The sequence below is a fragment of the Ambystoma mexicanum genome, chromosome 1q, assembly GCF_040938575.1.
Source record: "Ambystoma mexicanum isolate Mex_15411 chromosome 1q, UKY_AmexF1_1, whole genome shotgun sequence".
Classification (NCBI taxonomy): Eukaryota; Metazoa; Chordata; class Amphibia; order Caudata; family Ambystomatidae; genus Ambystoma; species Ambystoma mexicanum.
In genome coordinates, this window is record NC_090922.1 from 60677748 (window position 1) to 60702669 (window position 24922).

Below are 24922 nucleotides of genomic sequence, written 5' to 3' on the forward strand. Positions count from 1 at the left end.
GGCAGACTACATAAGGTTTGTATTTGCTTTCAACTGCAAGTATTTGGGGAGGACGTGGGGTAGTCTGGTTAAGACGATCCTTATGGCACTCTCAACCTTCCAATGGTCTCCTTCCACCCTAGCCCAAGTATCTGTAACTCCCACAATTTCCCCCGATGTTGCTCTATTAAAAGGTAACCCCTACTATGAACCTATTGTTTATCTGATGCAGATGACCTTAAGGCTTCGGCCTTCTCTGACTAACTCCCTTTGGTATGTCCTATGGGATTTTCCAGCTCCTTCAGATGGCTGAACCCACAGGTTCTCTTCACTCTCCCTCTCCTCCCAGAACTACCACTCTCTCTTTATCTCCCTAACTCTCTACCTCCATTCTCCTCCACCTCGTTCTCACTAGTCGCCCTCTCATACTCTAATTTCACTCCCCCTCTATGTCTATCACCACTTTTCCACTCATCTCACCTCTTTTCTCTCTACACCCCCCACCTCACCTTTCTCTCACCCTCAGTGTCCCGGTCTTATCACCCTGTCTACTCCGTCTATGTCCTTTCCACACTCTCTCTTCCCGTTTCCTCCTACTACCTTCCTCCCTCTATTTTCCATCCTAACCACTGCTACTACCTTTTCTCTACCACCACCCTACTATCACACTCTCTCTGACACCTCTCATGCACCCACAACACTACAATCAACTGGTACCATTCTCTCCTCACCTCACACAATACCCGCTCAGCACTCTTCTTCACTGTCCGCTCTCCACTGCCAGATATCTTGGTCCACCAACTCCACTCCCGACCTCACCCGAACATCTTTTATCCATGTCTGGCCACCTCTGGCATTTATAGCCCAACCTACCCTGCTCTGTGCTGCCCTGATTCCCATTGGTCTTCTATTCTGGTGAGACAATCTCTTCCTGTACTTCGACCAGTTGTTTGCATTCCCTCTGAAGACATTAAACAGTTGATTCCCCCGCTGCCCTTTTCAGACTCTTGCATTGCTCCCATCAGGGCACCAGGAAACAGTTGTTGCCAAGTTTGAATCCCAAATCTGGTAACGTCCTTTCTCTTACGTCTGTGTCATCTCATCTGCTGGTGATACGGTGTAGTCTATGTATCTTGCACTCTGCCAGGTTTTGACCTGGTGTTCCATGGCAGTTAAATCCCACCGGTGGTTCCAGTTTGGGGTTTCTCTGTTGTAGCTTGAGGGCTTCTGGGAGAAGCAGTGCTGCAAATGAAACAAGACAAATTGCCAGGACAAAACCAGATGGGGATTGCGGAAGAGACAGTGATACCAAGTTTTTCACACAACGTTGAACACTTCAAGGAGTCAGGGACTCGGATTCCGCTTAACTCTGTCTCACTGCCGCTGAAGTAGAACAACTCTGGCAGTGCCCGGGTAGGCCTCCTACCCCAGATTTAGAGGGTTCCCTGCTCCCTTCTGGGACACGACCCTGACCCTGTTACATAGAGCAGCACCAGAATGCCAAGTTGAACTGGCAAGCAAGTTGGGAGAGTGAAGAGTATGCTGCCAGGCAAATATAAGCTTCAAATAGTTGTCAAGAGTAGGTTGTGGTCCAGGGTTATGAAATGTGGCTGGGAGATCAAAAAGGGGTAGTATGGAGGATGGTTGGTTGTGGTGTCAGAATCTATGAACATAGCAATACGGGATAGTGCTGTCAGGCAGAATTCAATTTACAGAGGCCCGTTGAATGAGATAATGTGCAAGTCTGTTAAGGACATGCAGTTTGCAGATGTTGGAGACGAAATGGAGTAGAAGAAGAGCTACAGTTGGGTGTTGAAGTGGGTTCAGAAAAGTCAAACTTACAGAATAAAAATGAAAACTTAATTGTGGTAATAATTGGCAGATGCATTTTTACAGTAAGCAAGGTGCTGTTTCTGTTTTACAGTAAAATCAAATGACTGCCTTTATAACATCACTCCTGGAAAAGCAAAATAATGATGACCAGGGTTACGCCATATTTACCAACAAAACAAGAAGAGTCACTGCATTTGAATAAACCACAAAAATCGAGGCAATTCCTTTGTTTCTAAGTATTTTGCAGAAATAGAGAGAACCTCGCAAAATAAAAGGAGCGCCCAAGATGGTCACAGTGGTGGGCCAAGCGGGTAATAGCTTACAATTCATAACACAACATGATTAATACGGTGTAGGTTGATTTTAGATTTGTTTTTCATTTTTCTTCCTTCACCATTAAACCTGGTATTTATGTATATAATAAAATCAACATGTGATTTTTGCAAGAGGTGATAGAAGTAGCATCTCAAAAGGTATATAAAAGTAACCATAAAGTTCATATCAAACATAATTATCTTTAAGTGGACATTCAAGTGAAGTTCATAAGAAATACAAATTAACAACATAACCCCACTAGATACCTGCCCAAGAACTGGGATTTATGTCTTGGTGATAACCAATCAGGGCCTTCACGGCTCAGTGGCAACACGCTCGTCTTGGAAGCAAGATGACGCAGAGAAACACTAGTTTGAATGCTGGGTCAGCGCTTCGAAACCTCTTCGGTATTAAGCACGTTATAAAAAAACTATTATAATTATAATTTAATGAGGCATAACTGTTTCCTTCATAACGATCAAGGACGTTTGCTAGATATCGTTCAATGCAGCATCATTCCCCCGAGGATGGTAAAAAACCTATTCTATGTGTGCACGTTTTGTCACCCCCTCAACCACCGTCATAGCTTGAATTTTCTGTCTTCCAATTCTTCAGAATGATTTTCTTCCCCACACTCAAAGCTTCTGGAGTTGCTTGCATTCATTAAATGCAGGTGGGCGAGTTACAAAATCTAGAGGCTGGTTCTGTGTCCTGCATGCAGATAAAGTTCCCTAGTCTTCTGGTTGTGTGGGGCGAGTGGACATAAGTAAAGTCAACAATAGATTTCCTGATTTATAAACAGGGTACTGTGGCATGCCTGTGTAGGAGAATGGAATTTTGCCTGTGTAGGAGAATGGAATGTTGTGTCATCCCACTTTACTGTACATTTGACCGATGCAGCAGTGTCAGAGGGGTTCTCTGTTGGTGAGTGTGCTCTTCATTAGGCCTGTGTTAGATGGATGCAGGTGGATGCTTTCATAATAACCACACCAGGCATGTGTACCCTCTCTACAAGATGAGTGATGCACCAGGCTTTTCAGTTTAGAAAATAAAAAAAGGTAATTTTGTTCACTACTGTGTGAAAAAGATTTAGTTTGGGCATTCCTCTGATGGATATATTCTGATTACCTCTATGTGGCTATTATGGCTGAGTTTTGGACCTACAGACTCCATCTAGGCCAGTCAAGTTCACTGTGGCTATATCACCCCACTCCTACCTAGGCTTTAGCAGTCCAGAGTGGCAACTAGTTGGCTATGCATGCCGATTCCTTACATTGTCCTCTTGGTACAGGCAGCTCAACTGACATGCTGGGTCAGATTCAAGAGTTATAGTGATCCTGTGCCCGTTTGCCAAACATTCTGGCTTCTTCCTTCACCATCAAGGTGTCCGTTTTTGTTACCAAATTAAATTGAGGCTTGCTCTTTCCTGTGATTGTGGTTGCCAAATATGTCCCTATCGAGTCTCTGGCTCCATTTTTACGGCATTCCCTAGCAGATCTAAGAAACTTTCTTTTTTCTTTTTTTAAACTTTATTTCGGCAGAATATGCCATAAAAGTTAATAATAAACACAACAAAAAGATTAAAACGTTTTATTCCAAGTATATGAAACTATTAAAAGACCAATATTGTGTGCAGGCAGTGCATAAACAACAATACAAGAATCCGAATCTTTCAATCATAATCAAAATGCAAGGAGTCAAATAAAAACATTCAAAACACGTATTAAAACCTTCAATTAAGATCAAATCAAATCCCCACCAAAAATGCCTATTCATAGGAAATCCTCACATATGGTGTCAGTAGTGGGATGTGACTCAATTGAGACAAATTGGGGAACCCTACAATTTCAAAAGTTTAGTCAGAGAACCTCGAACCCTTCCATTGCCACCAATGAATCAATAGGGTTTGATATCTGTAGCAGTAGGGACGCTATTATTCCCTCTGGGAAAAGTGGAATGATTCCTACTTACAGAATCATGGCAAAGTCCCTTTTGAGGTACATTGGGGAGACCAAATTGCACAGGGAATTTTGGACAGAGCTCTGTTCCCTCAATTCCAAGAAAGTGAAACAGACAGCGGTAACTTAGACTTTGGAGAAGCTGATAAATCCCCTACAATCGAAGAAAGGTAAGTAGAGGAACCCACCAACTATCCCGACTTAGCCTTTGCCCAGCAAAATGATCCACCCTCGCTGAAGCTTTTTTACAAGCAATTCCTGAAGAAGAAGGCCTACAGAAGAGTTTTTCTTCTTAAAACTAGGGTTACTCTACAGAAAATAAACCTCCCGTGAAGGGTTAATAAAAACTCAACTAGTAATACCCAAAAGTCACTGAAAGGTTGTGCTAGAGATCGCACATTGCCATCTCACGGGAGGTCATTTGGGCCAAGCAAAAACTGAGGCGCATATTAGTGGAACGTTTTAGTGGCCAGGTATCCATGCTGACATTACAGCTTTTATACAAACATGCAAGATATGTCAAAAGACCAACCTGCACGTTCCATTACCTGCCCCTCTGAACCCGTTGCCATTTATAGAAGTCCCCTTTTCACGAATTGGTATGGACATAATAGGACCTCTGGAATCATCTAAATTGGTTAACAAGTATGTCCTGGTGATCGTGGATTATGCAACCCGATACCCCAAGGCATTCCCAATGCGAAATAATACCACTCAGCAAATCCTGAAACATCTTCTACTGTATTTTTCTAGGGTTGGCCTTCCCAAAGAAATACTAACCGATCAGGGTTCAAATGTTATGAGTAAGCTTATGGCCGAAGTCAAAGAGCTACTCCATATTACCACCTTGCAAACTTCTGTGTATCATCCCCAAACCGATGGTCTAGTAGAAAGATTTAATGAGACCTTGAAACTCATTCTCCGAAAATTGGTAAAGAAGGACGGGTAGGAATGGAACCGAAAAGTCCCATGGGTATTATTTGCAGTAATGAAAACTCCCCAAGCTTCCCCAGGTTGTTCTCCCTTTAAATTACTCTATGGAAGAGAACTGAGAGATGTCCTGGACATGCTCCGGGAAACCTAGGAAGAACGCAAGGAGGCCCCCATTCCAATATCCCAAACCACCACGCAGTGGAGAAACTTTGCTGAAAATGTTGGGGGGGCATGACCTTTGAAGAAAAGATGCCCCATTCAAATGAATGGGGACAAACTAGTGTGCCATGAAAGTTGGGGGGGACAAACACCCCTGTCGCCCCCTAAAATTACGCCCATGCCGCCACGAGAATGCGAGAACACATGAAATTAGTCCGGGACTTAGTCTGTACTCACATGGCAAAGGCCCAACACCAGCATAGTATTACTACCTGGCAACAGTTGGCAAACAGTGCTAGTACCTAAATATATTATGGCAGTGCCTGGCATATGCCTATCTAATGCCTATATAAGAGCCAAAACTGTTGGCTTTGCCAATGCTGGTTTTAACAATAATTCAGTGCAAAGAAGAGATGCAAGAATGCACACACTATTTGGAAATCAAGTGGCTGAAGGCAAACTTGGTTAAGACAGGTTTACTACACCGGGAGCTGGTGTATAACTGCAATAACCAGTCAGAAAGCTGCTCAGAAAGCAGAGTTGGACACAAAGAGATCTCAGAGGATTTATTTTGGGCAGGGATTGGCAGATAGTGGTTTGGCATGGTGATGGGGACTAGCATGGCTATGGACGGCCAATGGGTGGGTAAATAACCAAACAGAACTCACAGGCTGTGCGTCCCTCCTCACATCTCATTTATCTCCTCTGTTCCCTTTATGTCAATAGTTTCAGAATATAGGCAGCACTTTCAGCAGCGCCTAGTTTCCAAAACTAAACAGCAGTTTCCGAAGGGGAATGGTCCAAGGCCGGGTCACGCAGCACAGTATCTCTTCATAGAACCCAAGCCTGGCTCATTTGCACAAAAGCAAAGGGCATTATGGGACTATAAGAAAGCCCACAATTTCAAATTTGAAACATGTCTGACAGTGATTCAGCAAGAAACCCTTTTGAGTGAGTAATGGAAGTTGGACTCTACTCTTTTCATTGGTCACATTGCTCAAACAAAAAAATGTCATCAAATTGCAAGACATATGTACTAAATTGATCAGCTGCTAAACAGTATGTGGGGATTTGGCTGGTTCTGCATTCAGTCTCCACCCCCATCTTCCACCAGCAAGACTAACTTTACTGAGCTCCACTCCATCTTATTCCCGCCCATTTCCTTAACTTTAGACATCTGTCTGCTTGTTAGCATGGGTACTGGGTTTTGGTTTTCACAAGAGGAGCAAAACATTATGCCACACCCTGTGAATATGAGCAAGCAACCTTGCTGAACCCCTTCCCAAGTGGCATTTTTAGAGCACATTTTACAGAAGGAATGAGAACAAAATAATAGTTATAGGTTAATCTCAACATTTAATAAATCTCAGCAACAGTCACCTAACATCTGTGCTCTCTTACAGATTTCTGCTTTTGGGACAGTCACTCAACTTTAAAGAATTCACAATTGACGGTGGATCCCTGATACTGCTCCAAATCATGGCATTAGCAAGTGCAGTTCATGTACAGGGCTTAAAAGCCAATCCTGCGTCATTGCCTGCAGCATTGACAATGAGTGCAGTCTCATTTGGTAAGAACGGTAAACAGCTGAAAAGTGTAAACATCGCCATGGGGACAAAGTGTGGTTCTTACAGAAGAAAGGGCAGTGTTACACTTCGGGCTTCCCTCCGGACTTCCTTGCAGAATACAACTCATTTACAAGCTCCTCTGTGGAGCAGATACAGGTTGCCATGGCGCCTGTACAAACTACGACGGAGTCCGTGTCAGCTGACACGTCCTGTACGTGGAAGACGTACGGCAAGACACGCCCCATACGGCTTTAAAACCACCGTCTTTCAAGGGGCTAGTTGCTGCTAATTACAGTTTCAAGCTACAGCGGTTACGTCCGTTTACTCCTTCGTGTTTCCTCCGCACGAATTCCTAATCTGCTTACCTGGTTCTGATCCTTGCCTGGCCTTCTGGATTGGCTTGTCTCCTCCTTTATTCCTGCCGTGCTCGCTTGGCTTTTGACCCGGAACATTTGGATTATTCTTCCTGCTTCCTGCTGTCTCTTGTGGTACCTCATCCCACCAAACTGCTACCAGATGCGGAACGTCTTTGCCCTCCTCGCAGGTGACTTGCTATCAACCATCTGGAACTCTTCTACGCCTTATCTGGATGCGTGTGTGCTCAGGTACACATTTGTAGTTGGCAACTCCATCTCTGCTATTTGTAATCATTTCTCCACAGCCTTGATTGGATTTTTCCTTTTGTTGGATTCTGGGACATTGAGTGACTGTCTTGCGAACTTGTCTTCAAGTGCATATAAACGCTTTGCTGATTCTGCACCAACCCGGCACTAGTGCGACCCTGGTGCCGCTCGGGTTTATTTCCCTATACTAACATTCCTGTTTGTTGTTTTCTCCTATCTTTGTCTTCTGTTTCATGGACTATTATCCATCCTCAAAATACTCATATTTCAGGTTGGTTGTCATTGGTTCAATACTTTAGGAAGTCTCTTTAGAATTATTTCCACTCACTGTGCTTATTCATATTTTGTAGATTCACCCCGGGGAAACTCCACTCCAATACTGACCTAGGTATTTTCCTGTATTATACTGCTGTTCTGATTGCTTGGTTTATTTTCAACACTGTATAATATCTTTGTATTCCTTTGCAGCATTGGTATTGGCGGTGTGTGTTCCCCCGCTCTTTAATTCAATTGACACCTCTGTCTGTCCCAATCGAAACAGCGGAGAGGTACATTGTAGAAAAGAGCCCCTCTTTGAGGAAGCCTGAGTCTTGTACTCAGGGGAGCTGGGATGGAAGGCTGAATCTTGATTCTTGTACAACCATCATCTCCAAGGTCACTCATCCACGTCTTTGGCCTACTTCGGAGTGGTGAGTACCAGGCAGTTGTTCGCTTTGCCCCGCTGTACTCGGCACATATCCTGGGCAGAGTCGCAATTCGGCTCTATCCAGGCAAGGCCCGGTGCTTTAAAGACAACTGCTGTTGGAATGTATTAAGTATAAAGGACTCTAACCAACGCCCACAGTTATAGTAGCTTCGGTGGAATAGCAACCCAGCAGTGTCAGCCGAGGTCACTGTGGTGGGCCCACCTCGGGTCACCGGGACGGCCTGCAGATGGTGTCTGGCCTCCCGACACCGGACCAGGGTGCTGCGATCACGCAGCGTATGGGGGTAGGGATCACCCTGCTCGAGCCGGCTCACCAGCTCGAGTAATCCGAGCTGGGAGCACCCAGCGCAAGGCCGCCGTGGCGTGGGAGCACCCTGGCCAAGCGGCGGCATAGGCCACAAACACGTGGCAGGCCCTCCCCCAAGCGATGGCGGGCTGCCTGAGCTCAGAAAATTCCGGGATCAAACTGGCCACTGGCGCTGCTGCAGGTTCCTCGCAGAATACATTTTCTTCATCTTCCTCCACTCCGGCATCGTAGTGTATTCCTCTGGGACCTTCAGCCACCTGGACCGCTGCCGCTCTGGGGGTCTTTCTCCCCTTCAGCTCACTCCCTCCCAAAGTCGCCGCCATGCTGGCTGGAGTTGGGGCGAGACACACCCGTGCGAAGTGATATGCTTTCCCGCTCCTTCCACAGATGTGTCCTTTCGCCGGGCAGTCCTGCGGGTGTGGAAGATCCCACCCGCACTGATGACATATGGTGGCATTGGGGTCTCTCCTTGGCCAGTCTCCCCTCCTCATCGGTTTTCCACCTTGCCACCACTTGCCGACAGCTGCCACCTCCTCGAGCTTGACCCGCTGCATGGGGGCCTCCAGCTTTAGGTGATGTATGGATGAGTGTATGACCGAGGGACGCACCTCCGCCAGTTCCTGGGCCCGGCCGAGGTCTAGTATACGATTGAGGGTCAGCGTCGGGGACTTCAGGACCCGTTTGCGTAGCTTCGAGGAGCTGCATCCGTAGATTATCTGCGCTCTGATTTCGTCCCCCTCGAAGTTTCCCAGATCGCAGGACAGTGCAATGCCACGCAACTTGCCGTCGAATGCATCAAGGCTCTCCCCTTCCTTCTGCCTGGCACACCTCATCTTGAACCGTTCGTAGTCCCTGTTGACCATGAGTCGGCAGTACTCGTTCAGGGCCGCGATGGCTGCACCGTAGGACTGATTTGCTGGCCTTAGTGTCTTAAACAGCCTCTGAACGGCCAGACCGGCAGAGTACAGGAGTGTTGGGCGTTTGGCTGCGTCCTTGATCTCCACTGCAGCGAAGTACAACTCAGGTTCTCCACCCAGGCCACCCACCGGGCCGCCAGATTTGCAGGCGCACCCAGGACATCGAAGTGGGGTATTGGGGCGAGCTGACCTCGACATGTCCCTTCGTCCTCCGACATGCTGAATGCTGTGCAGGATACCATATGTTGAGGGGTGCCCGCAGTTACTGGACCTCAGGTAGCTTGACCCCTTATGGTGAGGTCTTTTGACGGCACCCAAATGCTCCTGAGGCAGTCACTGCCCGTTTGGGGGCTGTTGCTGGTGGCAGACCGGGGTGTCCCCGCTGCAATATTCACCAATCTGGGCACACACGTTCTTAGCCCTGATGGCCACACCCTTTGGCGCCCACGGGTTGACTTCAATGGGTCCACCCAGTTCCTCCTGCCCAGGGGCGCACGAGCACTCCAGGTGGAGCCGCAACCCCTAGGGCCCGGGCAGTTACAAACTCCAGGGGTTAGATGACACCCCTCTTTCAGGCAGTTTTTTTTTTCCAGTTCTTGATTTTCACCCAGATGCAGCCTGGGGCTTGAGGGGTTTCCTCTTATCACCCGCCCCGAGCGGGACGTTCTCGCTAATCCCTGCTGCGAGCTAAGGAAATTGGGCTCTGCCCCTTTTCTTTGTCCTCGTGGCAAGGCCTGTGCTGGGGCCACGCCCCTTTCCTTACACGGTCTGCCCCTGGCTGCGCTGGGGCCACGCCCCTTTTCTTTATTGGGCCGCCGCTGGGCCACACCCCCTTTCTTTGTTCGGGGGGCTTGCTGGGGTCACGCCCCTTTTCCGGGGCAATCTCCGGTGTCCTCTCCGCCCAGGGATTCTTGTGGCCGGTCCTCGCCCAGCCGTGGAGGCCTTTTACCGCCGGGGCCAGGTCTGCGTGGTCCACGCCCACTGCCCTTCCTTCAGGGCCGCGATGGTCCTCTGCTGCGGGCACCAGGCGACCTGTGCCGCTCGACAGCGCCAGGTCCCTGGGCCACCCGCCACGCGGATAACACCCACCACGTGGGCTCTTCGCCACGCCTCCTCCACAGTGGCTGGAACACCTCTCGGGCCCGCACACCGACGTGCGCAGGGGTGCGAGACCTCCTCGTCGCCAATGTGGTGGGCCCGCCTCGGGTCACCAGGGTGGGCCTCAGATGGTGTCGGGCCTCCTGACACCGGACCAGGGCGCTGCGATCACGCAGCGTATGAGGGGTAGGGATCAACCAGCTCGACTAATCCGAGCTGGGGGCACCCAGCGCAAGGCCACCGTGGCAGCACCCAGGCCAAGCGGCGGCATAGGCCACGAACACGTGGCAGGCCCTCCCCCAACAAAGACACGCAGACACAGGGGTGGACTGGGAACTAAAAGAGGCCCTGGAAATAATTACTGGGGACCAAAAGAGGCCCTGGAAATAATGTTCAAAGTGGCCCCATATGACACATTTTCAAGAAGCTTAATGCTTTTTCTATGAGAAAATTTGGAAATACCACACAAAAGAGGCCAAGGGTGCAGAGGCCCACCGGGAAATCTCCAGAGTTCCCTATAGGCCAGTCCATCCCTGCGCAGACACGAGTTGCCGCTTCCTGGGGCTTTGCTGTACTAACTCGTGTGTGCCAGCAGAGCCCCTTTTATTAGAGGTGTCATAACGAGGTCATGACGCACTTTGACCAAAAGAACTAGACCAACACACAACCGCCGATATCAATGCAATGAAACCAATTAAACCAATGGCGGTTGTGTGACACGCAAAGCACCAAGCTCGCTCCCGTATGCCGACTTCCGTCCATGCTTGGTTTTATTGTATGTTTTCGCTGTACTTAACAGCTCGTTTTGGTGTGGGCTATTGTGTTGTTTGAAGACATTAATGTGTCGTGAAGACTGAACCCGTGCACTAGAAGGTAACGTAAGGTTACTTTAAGTGTAACGGGATATGTAGCCCAGCCCCACTCTTGAAATTTTGTTGCCTTTAGAACACAACCAGTTCCCCCCTCCCCCGTCACTCCTCCCCTTCCTTCTCCTGCCGTGGGCGTTGCCTCTTCTTCTCTTCCCGCCGCCCCACCCTTTCACAGGAGCCAGAGGAATTTAACAACTGTAGCCCCTGGGTTTGGGTTAGATTTGGCTGCTCAGCTCTTTCCCGATTCCCAGTTAGCCTCTCCCACTGCACGTTTGCTCGCGAAACGCATTTGCAAACTAAATAAATCATGTTGCCTCTGCTTCTCGGTTATGTGCACCTGTTGCGGGGCTAGATTTCTGTGTGGGCTGTGGATTATGTAGGGTGGGGGGAGTTGGTGGTGGGGGGGTGTAAATGCCTACAAAAAAGTAATATCTATTGTCTATGTCAATGCTTGTTATATTATGCATTAATAGGAAGTTGGCCGGATTCAAAGTGTGTTTCATGAAGTTAGTTGGCTGATGTTTGAAAAAGGCCAGGCCGTGCAACATCTGTGAAGTCTGGCAAATGAAAATACCAACAGCAAGGCAGGTACCAGCTGCCTCGCATAACACTCTTTCAAGAAAGGTTGCACCTTCCCATCTAAACAGCGGAGCTTGCGCTTTTGCGAGGTAAAGTGCTAATATGCCACTACAAGTTGTGCTGGCCAACTATGGTTTACATTTTGAGGCCCTGGCTCTGTACAAACAGGAGGACTTTGTTTCGGTGCTCAATATTTGAGATCTTTTTCAACGATAATTGTAATGTTTTGAAAAACGCAAAAAATACTTTTTACAAGCACATTTCATGGTCACATATATCAGCTATTTTCTCACACATCCGTCGAAAATAGAAGTTTTGAAAGAAGACAGCAGGGGCAGCTCCTCCATAACAGTAGACAGGGAGCCGCCTCGCCACCGTCACCCATTATGGATAAGCCAAAATCAGCCGAGTGAAAACACAGAGTGCTCGCAAACACTCCTTGGATATCTTTAATCATCAAAGGTAAACGTGGCTTCCCACAATTCAAGCTCCCCAACGTGCAAGTGCAATGGGCCATGAGAGGTAGGGGGCGTTTTTCTTTAACACTCTTACAACGCCATTGGGAATGCAGGCTGAACAGCAGGGATAAATGTACTTACAGGGGTGCTCCTGCACCTCCTCGCAGATTTAGGTCTCCCTGGATGGCATTAGGGAGGTGCTGCATCTCCAACACGCATGCCATCAGGAAGCTCTCTGTTTCTCGATTCTATGTCAAGACGGAGGCGAGCATTAAGCTTCATCTTCTTTATTCTCTACTCTCCAGCAGTTTCAACAAATTTAACTTTGTAAACTTTCAATTTAAATTATTATTATTTTTTTTTTAAACAGACATCAAATCCCATCAATACTGTAGTCCCTTAGTCTCTGGCCACGTGACCTAGTCCTTCCTGTTCCTATGTCCTTCCTCTTCTTTTCCTGCTCTTCACAAGATAAGTACCTCTTTATCTTAGCTCCGTAATATTCGCTTGACAAAATGTGTTTTATGCCATTAACGTAATTGGAATTGTACACCATGGACAATAATAGAATAAACATGTATAGTAGAGCGCGCAAGTGTTAGTGTTTTAGTGTTTAAAAGGGATTCGGAGGCCCCGTGTCGTAAGGAGCCGGCCGTACCCCCTAGCAGAGCGCGAGTTCGCAGCCCCAACCCTTGGAAGGGCGGAGGTCTACGCAGGCGGGAAACTTCCCGCGAGCCGAGCAGAAACGGCCATGCGCAGCGAATGCGCCAATAGCGAATGCCTCCTACGCGGGGGCGTGGCTTTAGACAGCGGAGCCGCACGATTATAGAGTATTACCAGGCAAATCGGAAAGATATATCCTGCAAACATACATTTTGTATAAGGAAGGTGCAGCCTCAAGCAAGTGAATCTGTGGACGCGCCACTACACCTAGACAGGTATTGATTCAGGCACCGGCCAGCACAATGTGGAACTTCGAGTGGAGCGAAGAGGAGCAGGAGGCAGTCTACCAAGAAGATCTATCCTATAGCTTCAAAGAAGTGCTGGGAGATTCACTGACAAAGGCAGTGGCCCAAGGAGTGCGGCCTTTACAAGAAAGGCTAGATACCATAGAACTATTCCTGAGCCAGAAGGAAGAATGCACCAAGCAGGAAGACAGCGCGTCCACAAGGGCAACGTTTAACGACCCTAAGGGGTGTAAAAGGGCCCAGAAGAGTAAAGACTCTTCTGACGCCCTGGGCCAACCGACAGGGGCGAGTACACGAGCCCCAGAGGCTACGGACGCGTTCCTCAGACTAAAAGAAGCGTTCATGAAAGATTCCCAGGTGCCGAGCCTCCGGACCCCCTACCCAGGGGAAGACAATATGGGTTGTACAGAGGAGGAACCCCCAGAAGGCTTCCCAGACGAGGAACCGCCGATATCCCCCACATCCACTCAAACGGATGCAGATAACGAAGGGGATGAGGGGAGCCAACCTCCGCCTAAGAAAACACAACGAAAACTCCACCACCTAGAAGAGGACGAAACGGCGGACATGTTCCAACCGGAAGAAATCCGAAATCCGAGATCCTCGGAGTGGGTGCCATCGCCGAGAGTGGCGAAATACATGACGCAGAGATTGAGGAAAGCTCTCATAAAAAGAGGTCAGACAAAGACTGAGGGCTGAATGTCCAAGACCAGACCTGCCGGGCAAAGTCGCGGTAGCTCCGGAATTTGACCCTAAAATGTAGTAGTTCGTCTCCAAATCGAACAGAGACCCGAGGAATGGCATAGACAGCTCCTGGAGAAGCTGCCAAGAAAAACTCCTCGACCTGGCAGGTTGGCTAGCTAAAATAATGGACCTAGCCGAACGAGCCAGAGATACAGGCGAGGAGGTAGACCCAGGAGTGCTAGCGAACTGGGCCCAACGGGCCGTATGTATACTAGGAAACGCGAACTGCGCAGTTTCATCGGAACGCAGGAGAGGCCTCCTCTTGAAAATCGATCGGAAACTAGGAGATCTATCGTCATACGAAGCCGGCGAGGCTTCGTATAAGAGTTTCCAGAGAGTTTTTGGAGGGACCGGTCGCTACAGAGGTCGCTCGACCGGTCGATACCAAGCATCCAGAAGGCCTCAGTACAACAGAAACCAATACTGGGAATCCAGGCAGCCTGATACCTTCTTTCCCCCAAGAGGCCGCTTCCCTAGAGGAAGACGAAGCAGAGGACAGGGAAGAGGACAAAACTTCCCTACAGGTGAGAAACTTTACATATCCACCAGTAGGGGGGGAGGACAGCTATATTCTGGGAAAACTGGTGCTAGCTTTCCAGCGATGCTTGGGTCCTTCAAACAGTAAAAGGCATGTGTATAGAATTCCCAGAAACCCCCGTTCAGGACCAAGCGCCACGCCCCGTAGTCACTACGCTGACCGAGAAAGAGCTGCTAGACTCGGAATTGCGAAACCTAGCAGAGAAACGGGCGATCGAACCATGCATAGCGCCGCCAAGATTTGTGAGCAACATGTTCCTGGTTCACCGAAAAGACAAAGTGAGACCAGTGATAAATCTAAGGCACATGAACAGCTGGGTGGCCTACAACCACTTCAAAATGGAAGGAATCCACCAGCTCAGAGATACGCTCAGACAGAACGACTGGCTGGCGAGGATAGACTTGAAAGACGCCTATCTTACGATTCCTGTACAGAGGGACTTCCGTCCATTCCTAGCATTCGACTGGGACGGGCAATTATGGCAGTTCGCAATAATGCCTTTCGGGCTCTCCTCAGCGCCGTGGGCGTTCACGAAAGTGATGAAGCCGGTAGCCGCAGCAATCAGAGGGAAAGGAATTTGCAAGATTATATATCTAGACGACATCCTACTGATGGCCGACAGCAGAGAGACTCTAGTGTACCAGACCAAATGGGTAGTACACCTCTTAACTTCGTTAGGTTTCCTAGTGAACTGGGAGAAGTCGGAGATGGCTCCGGCGAGGAGGATAGAATTCCTGGGGTTTATTATAAACACCAGGTCGGCGACATTGGAACTCCCAAACAAAAAGATCAGAGACATAAAGATAGAAATAAGAGCATGTCTCAGCAAAACGAGCATATCACTCCGCACCATAGCAAGAGTATTAGGCTTACTAGTGGCATCAATACAAGCAATCTTCCCAGGGCCATTACACTACAGAGCCCTTCAGAGGCTGACAATACGACATCTTCAGCAAGGGCTACACTACCACCGACGGGTACTCTTAGATCAAGAGTCCAGGACAGAGTTGGAATGGTGGTTAGCGAACATGGAGGCCTGGAACGGCAGAGCCATCTTCAGCGACCGCCCAGACCTGATAATAGAATCAGATGCCAGCCGAGCAGGCTGGGGAGCCCGGTGCGGGGATCTCCAGACAGGAGGGAGATGGAGCGCATCGGAACTCCAATTACACATAAACTGTCTAGAGTTACTAGCCGGATCCTTTGCGATCAGGGCATTTATGAAAGGGAAAGTGAACTCCTGTATCCTGCTAAAAATGGACAACATTTCGGCAGTCAAATACATCAACCATTTAGGAGGGACAAGGTCCAAATTAATGGCGGAAATAGCCATGGATTTCTGGCATTCCTGCCTAGAATTAGGGATCTCGGTGGTAGCCGAATACTTACCAGGTTCGTTGAATGTAGTAGCGGACTGCAACTCCAGACATCTCTCAGACTCCAGCGACTGGATGCTGGACCAGATGATTTTTCAGAAACTTGAAAAGATCTGGGGCCCAATATACACAGATCTGTTTGCGTCCAGGCTGACCGCTCAGAAAGAGAGGTTCTTCAGTTGGAGGTTGGACCTGGCGGTCTGGGACTGCAAGTAAGAAACAAAATCTGTTTATGCTAAGATAGCCAACTTTTTTTATATCCTTTTGCAGGACTCTTGCCCACAAGGCAGGGATGAAGTCACAGATTCATTCACGTTTGACCGGCCCATTTGTGATTTAAATTTTTTAATGGCTCTTAACGCCAGGCTTAATTGCAATGCAAATGGTTTGTCCTTGAGAGGTGATGGTCACGTTTTTTAACTGCAAACAAAAATCATGACCCCAGAAACAAAGCATTAGCATTGGAATGAAGACAGGTGTGAGAGCGTTAGCAGCTCGACCTGCAGGCACAAAAGGAGCAGGAGCCGCCCAGAAAAAGAAAGCAGCAGGTGGCAGCGCCATGGTGTGTAGACGGGGGGGGGGGTTTGTGTGTGTCGTTTAATATTGTTAATGTCACCAGAAGTTATTTAAGACATGAAATGAGCAACGATACAGCAGTTTTACATACCATTGAATTAAGGCATTATTGAGAGGTGTCAGGCCTTGCAAATTCCTTAAAATTCAGATAGAGCTGCAGGTCGGGTAACTTAGTTTACCTATTCGACCTAAGAGAAATGCACTTGACCCACAGCAACGGATGACAACACATTTAAATGTGATTATTGTAAAATGGTGCATGTCACTACAAACAATCTTTATGTTTGGCACACTGCTGCCACCCAGACGCCAGTCATGCAAAGTGACATTTTTATTTGACACTTAGTGCAAAAAAGTAAATGTTAAATAAAAGTTTCAAACATCCCTTGCAAATAGTACTGTCCTTCATAAAATCTACTCAACTATGTGAGTGGGCGAAAAGACTCTACGAGCCCTGCATGAATGTCAGTAAAATGTAAAAGGCTGGCTGCATGAATGGACACAAATAAATAGATATGATAAAAAAGGCTCTGAAAACAGTTTGGCCAGCTGTCTTCCTTAGACTGCAGTTTTTTTATTTTTTAACTAACCACTTTTCTAAAAACACCAGACCTTTTTTTTATATCACTGTATTAGTTGATTTCCCTTTTTTCCTATTCATAGTTTAACCACTGGTGATGGCCTGGACTTGACAGGATTTGATATTTATATTCTTAATCTTATATATTCCTCTTTTTGCTTTACTTCATTTTTACCTCAGGGGACTTCCATATTGCACATCTGACTTCGGTCATGAGGAAGGCGGGTATTTCATCCACACGCTGAAACGTACTTCACTCCTGCATTTTGAGTTTCAATTATGCTCGAGAAAGATGGCATCCAATTATTACATAGGTATCTTACGTAGACCGCGAGTATATTTGCAAGATTTTAGATTCCATCCAGAGAGAGAATCACATTTTGAACTCAAAGTATTATACAGAACAACAAGATTGTGTTTTTTTTATGATTCGTTCTGTTAAATTGTATGATTTAGTGCTATCGTCATACTCTAACAAAATTATTGTGTATAAATGAATGGACTGTTTTTGTTAAAAGCAATCGGGCATTAACTTTCATTTGTAGCGACTTTTGAAATAAATTGTGATTGTTTCTTTATGAATTGGATATTTGTTTAATATAGAGTGTATGAACAGTACTACAGTTGATAAACTGCCAGAATGATAAACATAGGCATATGATTGAATTGCGTATTTAGAAAATGTATTGTTGAGCTGCCAGCTGACAATAGAACAATACCAGGGGCAGTGATTAGCGGCTTCCAGCTGGTAGTCAGCCTTGAAGTCAGCCTTGAAGTGAGATAGTTGTGCAGTAAATCTTTGTTCTGCAACAACTCAAGTTTACTTTCCTGTTGGGACGCTTCCTGTTTGTTTGTTCTGGTCATCATGGATGGAACTATTTGTCACTACTTTGCGTAAACATCTAGTTAGCTTTGCGTATTCATTATGTAAGAGTAAAGAAAGAGACTAAGCCGAGTGGATGGTATAGCAAGCACAGAACTGGGCAAACTAGGTGGAATATTGTAGTTTGTGGTCATTTCACTTTCAGGGTAGCTGGTATGAAGAAACAAGGTGATAATATATAATATTAGAGGGACTCCCAGGACCCCCCTTGTCAATTTGCATAATTAAGTAACTTTGGGTCTCATCCTAAGTTACTAGGGGAATCCAGACGTGGACCCCTTGCTCACTTTTCTTAGAGAGGCACAGCCCCTCCCTACTGATGAGGTCCAACCAGACCGAAACACGTGTCTGGGGATGCTGTTGGTACTCTTGTTCAGAGGAGAATTGCCTAGCATTTTGGTGCTGGACTGCCCCAGGGCAGGACAAAGACTGATATGTCTGGGATATTTCTTCTCTGTGAAAGATAGTGAGCTAAATACTCTGGGTAAGTCCCTCGTAACCAGGACTAATGTCTGGCAGAGGGACTGCCAGGACCCCGCCCTTGTCTTTTTGATAATATATAATGCCAAGGAGTATGGGATTGCTCATGGGTTGAGCACCTGTTGCACAAATGTATGCAACCAGCAAGTTACAGAACTAGGTTTGCCATCAAAACCATTTGAACGTGTTCTCATTTACCTTTTCAAAAGTGTTCACTTGTCAATATGATGCTATGAGATTTAGATACACTATCCTAAACTTTACTGTAAAGCATGGAGATGATGCAGTGTTTTACAGTTTCAATACATTACTTATGCAATATGTAGCAATTTACATTTAAAGAATGGAATTAGATGACTGTCTTTTAAAAAAAAATGTAAAGTGAACACATGTCTTTGCCAGGCAGGATATAGAAAGCGTAAGAAAAGTATCACTAAAAGTATCATCCCGATTTCTTCTGGTTTGCAATTATTTGAAAAATAAGTTCTTGCTCAGCCATCACACATAGGCCTTTGGCACCTAAGATTGAGGGAGATGATTACTGCTGCACTTTCCCTCCATCAGCACTTGAAGTGAACAGAGAAAAGAGGGTGAACGGAGCACCAACGGCAAGAGAGGAATGCAGGGCGAGCTGTGCTTCATTGAACACAGCAACCTAAATAGCTAGCTTTGCTACACAAGGGTCAATTTGATTAGCAAACCAACAGAATTGCATAGCAAATTGCTATGCGACACTGCTTATTTTATGCCTTGCCAAGGGTAAAAGAAGCACGATGAGTGTTCTATGGCTGGACTGGCCTAGATTGGTGCAGCATTCTGGACAGGTTTACTTATTGTGGCATGGCCTTTTTACTGGCAAAGGCAGCAGGAGTATTTTCTTACTTGGGATAATGGCATATATTGGCAGAGTGCATGGCCATGATTTCTCTAGTATTGTTACTGGTATTATGCACAAAGCAAATATGAACATGTTCTGATATTGGAATGCTGGTACATATTTGTTGCAGCCGGCATGAAAGTGTTTTTATACAGGCCTATGTTGCGAAAATACTCATCTGCACAGGTGGGGATTTGCATCTTATTGGATTTGTTGGGAAGTTGCCCCACAAAACCGATGTCAAACTGTGTGGCTTTTTTCACAAAACACGTGCTGAAAAATTCACTATTTTAACCTGTTATTTTGACAATGGTCTCATGCCGAGAATGCCCCAACCCTGCCTCCTGAACCTCACTTAGTTGGTTCAGGCTCCTTTGCTACTCTCAGTCACTACTGCATGTTTGTCAGACATTTATGCCCCACCAATTTAAAATCTCACCAGCCGCCAATGGTATGCAAATACACATGCCATGTATGCACGGGATATATATAGATATATATATATATATATATATATACATACATATACCCCAGGTACCCAGTGAGGAAGCAACAGAATACACTACAAAATAAGGGGAGGATAAAGAGAAATGTTACAACCAATGAACACACAAGCAACAACAAATTGGTTAACCAAACATATACCTTGCTTTTCTATTTCTACATGTGCAAAGTGTAAAGCATGTCGCTTTGGAGTAAATACATGGAAGTAAATTCATCCTCGGACCAAGACCGAAATCACAATAAAAAAAGAACTCAAATGCTTTACACAGTTTGCAATTTATGTGATTACACGTGCTTGTAGGTTATGGTATATTGGCAGCACAAAACTGGAAGCAGGAACACACAGCTGGAAACAGCAACAAGACGGTTAGCATGCCGCTCATAAAGAAAACAAATAAATAACCATAAAACGGAGGGAAACAGCAAAATGTTTGTCGGTTGGAACCAGCAGATGTCTGGGAAAACCCAAAGTCCACTCAAAAACAGATTCAAAGAATAGCACAATTCAAAATAAAAAGAAAAGCCAAAAGTGGGTTCATATCCCTCCTCATGATCTTCCATGAAACTGTAAGGCAGTGAAATAAGTCTAGAGGTCTTGTCACTTTGTCTTTGTACCGAAAAATAAAATAAAATCTGTTTCAAAAACCAGAAAAGGAGTCTGGATTCTGTAGACAATAAATCCAAGAGGATTCTGACATCAAAGGCAGAAATTAACTACAAAATATAGCACGCACTAACAAAGGTTCACCCATCCACTTTATTAATCCGATTCCTCTTCTGATCAGCCTCAGAAAAGAACCCAGTGCAGCAGCTTCATAATTCAGTTCTAAATCACTTAAAACAAACAAATACGCAAAAACAACATTATATTAGATCAAAGAGTGTTCGCCAATTTGTTGTTTAAAGGCTGACTCTTTCTTTCTTTGGATTGCAAAACTGGAAGCAAGACTGGGTATCTTGCAGCATCTTTGAGCAATCAAGAATCGGGACATGTCCTATCCTCTTGCTAAACATTTTGAAGACATACATCAGGGCAACATCAGTTCTTTGAAATATTTTGTCGTAGATACTGTGAAAGCACACCCAAGAGGCAGGGATAGACTTCAGAAACGTAGACAAACAGAATCGAGATACATTGTGGATTTTAATACCAAGTATCCTGGAGGCCACAATCGAGATAAGGAACTCTATGCCTTTGTGGGCGAGTAAGATGTATTAACCCAATGCCATCAGTCCTCACATTTAAATAGAGTTTGTGTTACCTCTGGTCCAATTTCTAACTTGACAAAATGTGGTTTTTAATTTTCAATTTTATATATTGTTTGTAACATTTTTCCAGTTGCTTCTTGTTGATATTTTCATGTCAATATTTTTCTATTTAATGGGGTATGTTTCATCACTTCTGCACTTTATGGACACTTTATTGGCACTTTTTTGCACAATGTCATTTTTTCAAGTGTGCACATTTTAACAATATAAGAGGTCTTGGCATAGCATTGACATGCAATACATGTAAAATTAAGAGACGTTAACAAAGCACATTGCACTTTAAACAGATCGGTTGCACTAGTGAGAAGGTCGTAAAAAGCTTACATAGCACATTGCACTTTAGCATTCCAAAAGGCACTTGTGCATAGCTGTAATTGTAGGTCAACATTTTACAACAAGTAAGGTTCTATAACCTGGGTGTGTTAGATAATATTCTTTGCTCCACACATCTAACCCACCAGGGTTAGATTTAGCAAAATGTATTTGCACAGCACATTGCACTTTGAAGTGACAAATAAGACACTGGCGCCCGCAAAGGGTTCACTGCCAGTGAAAGGTAGCAGTGTGTGTATATACCCGCTACAAAAAGTTTGTCAATTTTAGAATGTATATTTTGCTTTAAAATATCTGCAAAGTTCTGTTTTATTATATAATGGTGTGAATATTATGCATTTGGCATATTTTCCCTTGCTAGTTTATACTGCATTTGGTACGTTTTCTTAATACATAAGACTATGGCGACCACCAGGGTTTACTGCTAGTTTCTTTTTCTTCGTGCTAACACAGGAACACAGGCACCCGTAAGGGTATTTACTGCCTATAATTCCCTATAGGTATCTATGAGGGTTATTACCACCTATATTTGTTTGCATTAGTGACCGAATACCCACTAGGGGGTATGTTTAAAATCCAGATTAAAATGTCACAATCAATATACACTAAGTGCCAAGTGGTTAGAATATTAGGCAAATAGTCACTCAACTTTAAATGCTTTGATGTTTTGGGTAAAATTTCCTTGTGGAACAAGCACTGCGACATGCAATTTACAACAATTGAGATACATTTACAATGTAATTCTGTGTATTATGTGCATAAATCTAAAGGTCATGGCAGTGATGTTTATATATTGGAGTACCGTTCCAACAAAGCGGTACGTTTACGCATAATGTTACACTTTGAAGCCTGCCAAGCATTGTTAGTGAGGAACGATGATGATGGACTAAAATGCCAAATGTTTGCTATAAATGTGTAGTCCTCTTTTTGTCACTTTCACAACAGACGAAGCCTGTGTGGGGGTGAAACGCGTCGTGTTTTTCTGCTGCCCTCCTTTGTCCACATTAAAATGTTAATAAAGGACTATTGTTGAACAGCAATCACGCCTGGATTATGGATTGAATTTTGTCTTTTTTTACATGCCTGAGTGCTGCCACTTTGTGACTGGGCTTTTCTTCCCTAATATGTATTATATATATATACACACACATACATACACCAAGTACCCAGTGAGGAAGCAACAGAATGCACTACAAAATAAGGGGAGGATAAAGAGAAAAGGCCCCAGAGAGTCAAAGGCAGAAGAAAGGAAGGCAGAGGGAAAGTTTCGGTCAGTCAGGGTGCCAATGGCCAATAAGGGGTTTGCTGAAGCACAGGGTGTTCAGCTCCTTCCTGTAGTGTGGGAGAGATGGGACCAATTAGATGTGCATCGGTATGTCAGAGAGCACATACCAAGCAGGACATGGCAATTTTTCTGGTTCTTTCCTTCTTGCATCAGTTATATTCTAGTCTGGCGATGTAAGCTACATCATTACCAGACTATTGGTGCTGTGGAGGCCTCCAAAGATGGTGAGGTTTTTAGACTGGGAGGTTGTAACTTTGCCATTGCTTTGTATGAGTTCTGAAGTTTCTCTTGCTATGCGTGAGAAGGCCATCCAGTCCTGTTTTTCCCTTTGAAATCATGGGACTTGTCATTTTTTTAAATTTAAAATATGAAACGAAAAACTACAAGCCCAGGTGGTAGCAGGGAGAGGACTCATAGGACTTGCCTGTGACCTGTAATTGTAAGATACAGATCTCTGCAGCCGGCATTCACTAACAGAGCTATCATATAGAAATCTATCCAAATACAAAGCTGCCCTAAACAATACCTTACAGAAAGCCAGTGCAGGCTTCACTGAAAGAGGGCACTGTGCTACAGCATTCAAGCGGCCATATTCTACGATAGCTAATGTCTCTTTAAATGCACAAGTGGAAGCTCGGCACAGAGTGTTTCCCCCACAATACAGCAATTCTGGGGAATAAGGTGCGGATTCCCTGGTGTGGACAGGCAAAAGTACAATGGGTCACCAGATAATAACAAGCATTCACAAAAACAATAGTTTGTCTTTTTATACACTCAAAATATGTGTTTAAAAGAAGTTGAATGGTATTGGCATTATAACCCCCACGTCACTTTACAGCTGTTAACATTACATGCCTAACACCACCGTTTGAAAGTGTTGTCTGCATTACCAGAATAGAATCCCTATGCCAAGGGTCATCATATGCGTAGGTCTACTCACACTACATGGCAGGTATTAACGTTGCTATGTATTATAATCATATAGTAAGGCACTCGCGTACTGGTCACGTATTGAGCTAATTTGCCAAGGTACTTACACCATATGTAATTTCTTGGCTATTAGATACCCAGGTCGCCATTTGCCAGGCATTCCAATCATTTATCAAGGAACTCATCAACTTACAGGTTTAGCCAGCACTGGTCAGATATTGCCCTTATATGCCCAGGAGGCACGTCACATTATTTAGCAGGCATTGACATCCAACGCGCATTTTGAAAGGCATTACGATTATATACCCAGGTAATCTCGCCGTTTGCCACGTTTTGCCCATGTTACACATCTTTCACCATGTGTTTCCTCGCGTGTCAAGGTACTCACACCATTTGCCAGGAGCTAGGTCGACGCAGGCAGGACAGAGACCTGGCGCCATTTTACTGCTACCTGTCAGTGTAGAGGTGTGCAGCATCTCGGCTCCTTGCCAATGCAATGCCAGGCGCAACGGCCTAGTTCTGCCACAGAGGCAGCACAGCCAGACGAGAAAACTCTGCTGCTCTCATGCTGTGTGCCACCGCCATGGGGCGAGCACAGATCTGGCTCAGCCCCAATCATAGGGACATTCCCATGTGTCAAAGAATTGAAGAAAATCGTTTTAATTTCCAATAACCCAACAAGCCTCTGATTAGAAGGAGATGCAAATTCGTAACTTATGCTGGTGACTGGAGTCTCATGTGACCTTCTTGGCTCTATTCCAGGTGCTGCCCAGACCACATTTTGTTATCCTGGGACAATCTCTTCACCCGTTCTCTTGCCTCCAAGGGCACTTAGGTATGGTCTAAATGCCAGTTTGGAAGTATTACAAAAAGATAAATAAAAAGCAATTCACAGAACCAGAGCTGGATCGTGCTAGAAGCAGGTGTGTTTCACGTACACTACTGAGAAATGCTAATGTTAAGAGAACCTGACGATGCAATCCGCTATTAAAAGCCCTGTTAAACATATGATTACTAACATATAGGAGCAGCCACCTAAATGATGTGCTCAGGAGTACCAACACTTGGTCATTCCCATTTGCTTTTACTCCTTTAGGCACAGTCCAAACGACAAACTCAATGAGTGTTTCTAAGAAATGCACGTCTCTTCGAACCAAAGACATGGTAACCAACTGCGTGTTCTGTCACCCATGGTTATTTCTCACTAAATATATTTTTTGCAGTTTCCGTCCACCTGTTTTCTAGCCGTCAACAAGAAGTAAGGCAATAGTAACATC

General features: G+C 45.5%; 1 protein-coding gene across 5 annotated transcripts in view; it reads right to left on the reverse strand.

Annotated features, from left to right (window-relative positions):
- Window positions 1-24922, reverse strand: part of WWP2 (WW domain containing E3 ubiquitin protein ligase 2) — a 1426252-nt gene that overhangs the window by 724511 nt on the left and 676819 nt on the right. Inside the window, exon 1 of one of the 5 annotated variants that reach the window (XM_069635515.1) lies at window positions 15942-16076. The exons of the other annotated variants lie outside the window; for them this stretch is intronic. Within the exon in view, the coding sequence (XP_069491616.1) occupies window positions 15942-15982 (41 nt within the window). The 5' untranslated portion in view covers window positions 15983-16076. Of the gene's footprint in view, window positions 1-15941; window positions 16077-24922 lie in introns of those variants that run through there. 5 annotated transcript variants of the gene reach the window in all.